The 9,357-nt window shown below is 46.9% G+C and overlaps 1 protein-coding gene across 1 annotated transcript in view; it reads left to right on the top strand.

Moving 5' to 3' along the window:
* Window positions 1–4,869, top strand: part of CTCFL (CCCTC-binding factor like) — a 28,587-nt gene extending 23,718 nt beyond the window's left edge. The window contains exons 9-10 of the mRNA XM_007449452.1: window positions 1,168–1,291; window positions 4,721–4,869. Of these exons, the coding sequence (XP_007449514.1) occupies window positions 1,168–1,291; window positions 4,721–4,869 (273 nt within the window). The remainder of the gene's footprint in view (window positions 1–1,167; window positions 1,292–4,720) is intronic.
* Window positions 4,870–9,357: the final 4,488 nt, after the last annotated feature.

The raw sequence follows: 9,357 nt of genomic DNA, 5'->3' as shown, positions 1-9,357 counted from the left end.
TTTTTGCGGAACGCGGGCCTCTCACTGTTGCGGCGTCTCCCGTTGCGGAGCACAGGCTCCGGACGCGCAGGCTCAGCGGCCACGGCTCACGGGCCCAGCCGCTCCGCGGCACGTGGGATCTTCCCGGACCGGGGCACGAACCCGTGTCCCTTGCATCGGCAGGCAGACTCTCAACCACCGCGCCACCAGAGAAGCCCGTGTCAGGAGTTCTTCACCATGAACTTTGTGAAGTTGTAGGGAGACTATGTATGGAGATACACATGCCCTTTGCTGGGGAAGGAGCCTTGCTTTTTATCATATTCACAAAGGAATCCTTGACTCCAAAAGGCTTGGTTTTATGTACTTCGTCATCCTATAAACCAGGGATTGGCGCACTTTTTTCTGTAAAGGGCCAGAGCAAATATTTTCAGCTTCACAGACCAGTTTCTGCCCCAACTACTCAAGTCTGCCGTTGTAGCTCAAAAGCAGTTTGCCAACCCCTATGGATAAGCATAAAATGGAAGAAATTTAAGTACCATCCCCCTCCCCTTACATATGGATCCTTCCTCTTTCCCCCGACGCACGAAGACAGTCCTGACCACCACACTGGAGTCTCAGTGGAAATTAGGGGTCACATTTTATATAATCAGCATATTTAATGACATGCCGCCAGTATCTTACTTTAGCATATGGACTTAGTGTAAGTGTTCTCACTTATTTTAAACCATCCTGAGTGTTCATAGACAAAAATATATCGTTACTCGGTTTGATAGGAAAGCTCTGAGCTGCCTTTTTAATTCCAAATGTTGTACAGTCTTACTACCTCCATGCATAGCGGGTCTGGAGGGAAGCTGGCAGGGCAGTAGAATGCCCATGGTATGTTACTGATTTTCGTAAAGTCGAGGGTATGTTGAATTTTTCAAGCCTCACTTCAGTAGAAGCAGAGTCTAGGAAAATGAATTTTGTCTTCTCACTGACATCCATGACTTTAAAAATATTTAAAAATAAGCTGGGTTTCGGCTAGACCGAAACACAACAGAAAAAGGGTCACCTTTAAAAAAAATCATCTTTTTTGTACAAGATTACCCAAGGCGCGTGTTCCTCCCCGCTTGCCGTCTCTTTAGCCGTGGGTTTTCCACGCCATTCCCAGTGATGCTGGCTTTCCCTGTGCTCTCACTTCTCCGGCAGAATAACATGCAGAGACACTTGAAAAAGTGTGGCTCCAGGCAAGAAAAGCCAACCGCCTTGGATAAAGGAAGACGAACAAAAAAGAGGAAGCCGACCATCCCCAAAGAGACAGCCAAGGAAGACGGTACCTCATGTTAAATGAATCAGGTTTTATTTTGACGGTGGTTTTCTGGTTGTACGTTTCCCTGGGTGCTGAGCGTTACTGTGCAGGGGACGCATCCAGAAACCCTAAGTGTCCGACCCCAGCAGGCGCCTTCCAGCAGCCATTGCTGCTGCTGCCCCGACGGGCAGGTTGGTGAAGTGGGAGGATGCGCAGAGGAAGTGAGCCTGGGGACCCCGGTGGGTCCACACCCCGTCACGTGGGGTCCTGGTGGGACGTGAGAGCCAGGCAATGACGCTGCACATGCCCCCGCTGTCCTTGGTCGTGCTGGTGGACCGTCCCTGTGCCTGGTGGAGCTATGGGCCTGTGTCCATCTCCTGGGGCTGCCGCAGCAAATGACCACATGCTGGGTGGCTTAGAACAACGGGAATTGATTTGCTCATAGGTCTGGAGGCAGAAGCCCTAAATCAAGGCCATAGCAGGGCTACGCTCCATCTGCACGCTCTGCGGGGGGCGGGGCACCCTTCCTTGCCTCTTCCGGCCTCCGGTGGCCCAGGCGCCCCTGGGCCTGTGGCTGCATCACCCCATCTCTACCTCTGTCTGCCCGTGGGCGCATCCCCTGTATCTGCGTCTCACCTTTTCTGTCTCATACAGACACGTGTCGTCGGCTTTAGGGCCTGCCTGGAAAATCCAGGATCTCATCTCGAGGGCCTTCATTACATCTTCAAAGACCCTTCTTCCAAATAAAGTCCCAGTCTCAGTTTGGGGGTTAGGTTGGGGACGTGTCTTTTGCGGGGCTGCCATTCAACCCACTCCAGGCGTCAGTCTTTTCCCTCCAGCCCCAGGGAGCAGATGTGAGTCCCCAGGTTAGCACAGGGGTTGTCCGTGCCCTGTAGGCCCTGTGAAAGGTTCTGCTCCACGAGGGGGAGGCCCTAGCTCCTGTGCAGCTGTTCTGTATGTTTTCTGTTCCTTTCGTATGAGAATCTTAGACTTAGAGTGGGACTGGAAACCAAGGCAACCTTCAGCAAAAACAAATGGAATATGTTTGCATGGCATCCTCATCCTTTAAATTCCCTAGATTTTGATTCCAGCCCCAATCCTGGACTTGTGAATGTTCCCACGGATAGCTGGAAGCCTCTTCCTTCCTTCAAGAGTTGTCAGATAAAGTGGAGGACACGCCCAGTTAAATTTGAATTTCAGATAAACAGTGAATAACTTTGTCGTATGAGTATATCCCACACACTATCTGGGATAAACTTATGCTAAGCAATGATTCAGTGTTTATCGGAAACTCACGTTTAACAGGGCGTCCTGCAGTCTGTCCCTTTCCCCTCTGTGCAGCGTCCCTCATTTCAGTAACTGTCCACATGCCAAACTCCCTGGTTCTTTTTCCACGTCTCACCCACCTGGCAAAGCTCAAACCCTGGAGGCATCGCGGGAGCCAGGTCCTGGAGGGCGGGTGACCTGGCAGAACCTAGGGGTCCTCAGTCGGTGCACAGCTGCCCAGCTCAGAACCATCCAGAATCGCACCCACGGCCCATCTCTGGAGCACCTGTTTTATCTCCTGCAGGAGTTACCATGTCCCACCGAGAGCTCACACGTGGTCCCTTTTATCCTGAGTGCAGCCCCACACCGCAGGCCTTCATGCCATCCGCCAGTGGAGAACTGGATGACAGAGGCCATAGCCTGCCCCAGGCTCCCGTGGACACCCTGTAGCGCCTCTCTCCCACCTGCTCACCCCTCCACGTTTCTCTTCTCCCTCCCCAGCGGCCAGCTCGTCCGGTTCAGCCAGATCCTTCTCGCCAGCCTTAAATATACTTGTGTCTTGAGAAAAAATAAATATGCCGGCAGGACTCCCAGCTCCACTCTGCTCCCTCTTGTTCCCATGGACTCCCCTCTCCCCTGCCCCCTCGGCCCCTCCATTGTTCAAGCCTGAGGGCTTCCAGCCTGGGCACCGGCCTCCGCAGTTGCGGGGCAGCACCTCACCCTCATTAATCCTGAGCTGACCTCTCCCCAACGTGCTTTCTGGACGTTGACATTGAAAGAACAGAAAAAAATTTTTTTTAGTGATGAAGAGTAGGTCCCCACGTGCGCCTTCTTCCCCATTTACTTACACTAGTCTTTGAAACAGGACCATTCTGTCGACGAGCTCTGGGAAGGGCCCTGGAGACACGGCTGGCGTTGACTGTTCGTGAGCCAGAAGGGCAGAAAGGGCAAAGCTCTTGCAGTTTTAAAAATCGGGGATGAGAAGACTGGATGCATTAAAACGTTTTGCGTATCAAAGAGGGTCAGCTGTGTATTCAAAGCAAAGTGTGAATTGAGACTAGTAACCTGACTTGTATGAGCCCAAAACAGGACTTGATTTGCACTTCAGGGGTTTTTTTTGGAACCTACATCCTCCAGGTCACCGTCTCACTTCTACTTTTGCTGTGTTAGTGGGTCAGCGTGTCCCCCACCAGGTCCTCGGTAGGTTTCTGCAAGTTACTGTCAGACGGCACCTATTCTGCGACTCTTGTGTTCATCTTCGTACACAAGGCCTGGGTCTTACTCCTCTCCCCACTCCCCTCCCCCCCCCCGCCCCAAATGCTTCAAGGAACCGTAAGCAAAGCTCCGTTGCAGCAAGTTTGAAGACACGTGCAATAAAAGCCGCCTTCTGCGCGGGGCCCTCTGTTTCTCGTTCCCGGTGCCTCGTCAGTGACTTTCCACGGGTATTCTTGGGGAGGAATTTGGAAAATGGGTAGGGGGTTGGATGTGGATGTGAGCCTCTGTTTTGAGACTCCCAAAGTTGGGCTGACTGTTTAGAAGCTGCTGGAAGGAGGGCAGGGATGGTCACGGATCTGAGTGTGGCTCATAGTGTGTACCTAGCAGGACGCTGGACCCGGAGGTGACTCGGGGTATGTTGATTAGCTGATGGGACAGGTGTCCCGAGAGCAGCTGGCCTTTTTCATGTCATCAGTGTCATTCCGTGAGTACCAGGACAAGACTTGTGTAAGCCGTCCGGCCAGTAATTCACAGGATCTGCATTCACCTTAAGCCGTGGTTCTCAGCGGGGGGTGATTCTGCCCCCCAGGGCACAGGTGCCTGTGTCTGATAGCATTTCTGGTTGCCACAGCTGGGGGAGGGTGCTTCTGGCACCCCGCGGGTCGAGGCCAGGGGAGGCTGCTAACCGCCTAACGGTGCGCAGGACAGGTTCCCACAGCAGGGAACCCTCCGGCCCTAAATGTCTTCAGAGCGGAGGTTGAGAAACCCTGCCTTAAAGCTGGGGCTGAGAAGCCCTGCCTTAAACAGTTGAGACCAGGATATTTGTACTGTCCTATAAATGGAAGTATTGTTTTCTAAAATGCTGTGCTAAAAATTCAGCCCTTGTTTCCAAAATACAATCGCAGCGTTTATCAATTCTGATTTCTCGGCTGCTTTATTTTAAATTTGCCAACGCTGTGCCTTTTCCCCAAGAAGCCGCTGCCGAGGAGGCCTCCCTGGTGAGCGGAGAGCAGTACCCGGGAGGGCTGGTTCCCATCGACTTCGGGGAAGCCACGGCTGGAGGCGAGGACCTGGATGAAGACATGACCTGTGAGATGATCCTGGCCATGATGGAGAAGTGATGGGGAGTCCAGGTTCAGCGTGACAACATGTCGTTCTTAATGCGCGTTATGAGGGTTTAGCACTGTCTTTGAAACAATTAAATTCATGACAACAGATGGTCACGGTTTTTCCAGAGCTTGTGGTAGTGCCTAGAATTGTTTGCCTATTTTCAGTTGGGTATTTCAGAAACACTGCAGGTATTTGATAAAGGGCCCAAATCCTGAATTGGAGGATGAAACCTCAGACCTATGAATTCATTCACTTGATACTGGCAGCGTGACCCCCAATGAATGAGCAGTGATTTTTGGATAATAGTCATTTCCATGATAACGTAGACTACTTAGCGCTTCAGCAGACAGGCAAAGCAGGGAAACTACAGGTTGAATTGTACACACCCATAATATTTCTGATTTTATGAGTTTTAAACATAAAAGACTAATTTTATGTCCTTTTTTTATACAGATGAGTTATCCATAAAATTTAAAGCTACCATAATACTTTTAATTAGTTCTAAATTCAATGCAAAGGATCCTAATGGTATTTTTAAAAACTGAGTAGAAAAAGAGAAACCTCAGATGAGACTGGAAAGTGATGAGCAGTTTTTTTACCGTGGCAGATCCGCAGGGCTTGCTTTGAGCTTTTGCTTCTTTCTTAATTTTCTTTGGCAGGTATGAAGTCCCCCCATTACGTTCCATTATAGCTTATTAGTATATCAGTTTGTCACCCTTCTGTTTTGCTAAAACGCCTTTGTTTATATTTTTAAAATAATTGGCCGAGTGAGAAGAAACAGAAAATTCTGATAATGAAAATGTGTACTTGCAGAGAATTTGTACTTTTTTAGAGCACCTATAATGAGTTTTTTTTTTTTGCCACACCAAAGAGATTTTCCCACATTCGAGCAGCGCATGAAATGCCTCTTTAGTACTTAAAATTAACTAGTACCTGTCTTTATACTGAGTCGTATTTTTCTTCTTTTCTTAGCTCAGCAGCTGCTTTTGCTGTGAACTCCCCTCCACCCCATATTTTAAAATCACTGATAGGTCCTGAGTTCAAATTCTTTTTCTTTTTTCAGCTTTATTGCGATATAATTGACAAATAAAATTGTAAGTTATTCAAAGTGTACCTTGTGATGATTTGATATACAATTTGATGTATGTATGCATTGTGAAAGAATTTCTCCCATCTAGTTGACTAAATTCAAATTCTTAAAATGCTGATCTGCAGTTAAAATACCCCAAGTTCAGAAGCCCCGTGTCAGGTGAACATATGGAAGCAATTTCCCAGCAGGACAGGCAGTATATTCTTTTTATGACAGTGAATTAATTGAAATCACATAATAAGACTAACCCCATGGTCTGTTGTATGCTATAATTGGGCCTATTTGAACTTTTGCAGTAGTTTCTTATTCTTTGACTGTTGTTTAAAGAGGTTTTTGCAAAACTCAATAAAATAAAATGACTTAAAATTGCCTTTCTTTGTTATATGTGAATGATGGTTCTAAAAAAACGTCTTCTTTGCCTGGTGGGGATGTGGAGAAACTGGAACCCTTGTGCGTTGTTGGTAGACATGTAAAATGGTGCAGATTCTATGGAAACACTATGGTGGTTCCTCAAAAAATTAAAAATAGAATCACCACGTGATTCAGCAATATGGGGATAGACCCACAAGAATTGAAAGCAGGGTCTTGAAGAGATATTTGTACACCCATGTTCATAGAAGCAATATTCACAATAACCAAAAGGTGGAAGTAACTCAGATGTCCATAGATAGATAAATGGATAAACAAAATGTGGTCTCTCCATACAATGGAGTATCATTAAAAAGGAAGGAGGGCTTCCCTGGTGGCGCAGTGGTTGAGAATCTGCCTGCCAATGCAGGGGACACGGGTTCGAGCCCTGGTCTGGGAAGATCCCACATGCCGTGGAGCAACTGGGCCCGTGAGCCACAATTACTGAGCCTGGGCGTCTGGAGCCTGTGCTCCGCAACAAGAGAGGCCGCGATAGTGAGAGGCCCACGCACCGCGATGAAGAGTGGCCCCCGCTTGCCACAGCTAGAGAAAGCCCTCGCACGGAAACGAAGACCCAACACAGCCATAAATAAATAAATAAATAAAGCAAACTGTCAACAAGTAAAAATAAACACTATTATATTTTTTTTTAAAAAGTAATTTAAAAAAAAAAGGAAGGAAATTTTGACACCTGCTACAGCATGGATGAACCTTGAGGATATTCTGCTAAGTGAAATAAGCCAGCCTCAAAAGGACAAATGCTGTATGATTCCACTTATGTGAGCTCCCTAGAGGAGTCAAGTTCATAGAGACAGAAAGCAGAATGGTGGCTGCCAGGGGCCGAGGGGAGGGGGAGGGGGAATTATTGTCTAATGAGGACAGAGTTTCAGTTTGGGAAGACGAAAAGGGTTCCAGAGATTGGATGCAAAATGAATGTACTTAACACTACTGAACTGTACGCTGAAAATGGTTAAGATGCTAAACTTCATGTCATGTATTTTACTAGCATGTAAGTTTTTTAATTTAAAAAGAACAGGTAACATAAGAAACATGGTTTGAAAATGTAAGCCCAGTTGGTATGTAGACACCATCAAAAACTCCCCAGAAACAGTCTTTCATAGGTAATTTTCAGTGTTTTGCATGTATAACATCTGGATGAGCTATTAGGTAGAATTAAGTTCAGATGCTCGGCTTTGATTCCGTTATGTGCCCAGATTCCCACTGACGCCTGGATCAAAGGAGAAATTCCTGATGCCTTTGACTTCTGTGACAGGAGCAATGACACCAGTCTCCACAAGAGGGCAGTGGTTTCTTTCTTTTCAAACACAGAGACGGATGCCAGACCTCGGAGACAGTTAACAAACCCAAGTTATAACAGTCTTGGCGATTCATTTGATCACTTTCGTACGACACAGAAAAGCTGTGTCTTTAATAGTAACAGGAGGGTTTCTGGCCCTTGAGGTTGCTCAGTGAGAAAAGGGCTTTTCCAGGACCTGGAAGAGAAGACACTCGTGGCCCCGGGGTCAGGATGCCGAGAGAGAGACCGCCTTCGACATAGTTCTGCGAATCCAGCCGGAAATCATTCTAGAATGCACACCTCTTGCACAATTTAATGCCTCTTTTTTGGGGCAAGGGTGTTCAAATTACAACATTGTTTGACAACAGTTCTACTATATAAAGAATGCTTTTGAAACACCTGAGGCATGACTGTTGCCTCTATTGTTTGAGATCAGTCACTGAAAGGATTGGGACCACAAGGGGGGTTAAGTCCTGATGGCACTCAAGCAGCTTACATTATAAAGTTCGACAGTCTTGTGAAAATGGCAGGAATTTCTTATTTTCCAGGTATTATTTCCAGTATAAATGTTATGCATTTGGCTAACGGTTGATAATCTTACTGAACAGCCCCTGGGAATGTATCCTGTATGACGATCAGTCTTTAGTGGGCAGTGTTATTTATACTTAAACATGTTCAATGAACAGCCTTAGGACCTTTGGCTTATCAAACCGACTGTTTCTACATTTCCCCAATTTTTTTATTGCAGTTTATTTTTAATTGAGTGTATCAGATAAAAACAGATTTTAAGAGGCAGCCTCGTTTACGGTGCTACTTAAGTAGCTTTTGTCTCATTTCCAAGGCATGGCTGCCATGATGAGCCTCATTTCCATAAATCATTGTCTTTTATAGTATGCACAATTTAGGATGTCAAAAGACATACATGCTTGTTTTTCTGAGCAGTTGCAGGTAAGTACTATACGGGATGCTCACCATGCTTGTTGAGACAGAAAAAAATGCAGTAAAGGGAAAAAAAACCTCTTAACTGAGCCACAACGGCTGGGAGCCAGCCACGGGAGACCATATAGGAAGACTACAAATAGTTCTCATGGTGGAATATTCCTCAGAGAAGCAGCCAAACGACAGCCGGCACGTGATGTCATTTCCTGTTAATAAAGTATGACAGTTTGTTGAAGAGTCCAAAAGTCGCCGATTAAAATACTCATCCAGATAATTATTATAATTGTATCCCAAGGCCTGAGCTGTAAGTGTCAGAAAAGTAATAACAGAAAACAGCATGCCAGACAATGAATTACTTTAAATCAATCAGCATCGGTCACTAACTTGATTGGAAAAGCTGTGTTTAACCTTTTCCGAGGTAGCCCTTTCACTTAATGGCCATTTGAAAACTTTAAATGAATTTGTGGAGAGAAGCTCATCTAGTATTTCACAGCATGAGAACCGCTTTACCCCCTACAAATGAGAGTAACATGCTTATAGCATTGAAATCGTCGGTGAATACTGACAAAATAATTCTAAAAGGGATCCTAGGGGGCTTCCCTGGTGGCTCAGTGGTTGACAGTCCGCCTGCTGATGCAGGGGACGCGGGTTCGTGCCCCGGTCAGGGAAGATCCCACATGCCGTGGAGCGGCTGGGCCCGTGAGCCATGGCCGCTGAGCCTGCGCGTGTGGAGCCTGTGCTCCGCAACAGGAGAGGCCACACAAC

The sequence above is a fragment of the Lipotes vexillifer genome, unplaced genomic scaffold (assembly GCF_000442215.2).
Source record: "Lipotes vexillifer unplaced genomic scaffold, Lipotes_vexillifer_v1.1 scaffold524, whole genome shotgun sequence".
NCBI lineage: Eukaryota > Metazoa > Chordata > Mammalia > Artiodactyla > Lipotidae > Lipotes > Lipotes vexillifer.
The sequence above is the reverse complement of the archived record's forward strand: the minus strand, read 5'-3'. Positions and strand labels throughout refer to the sequence as shown.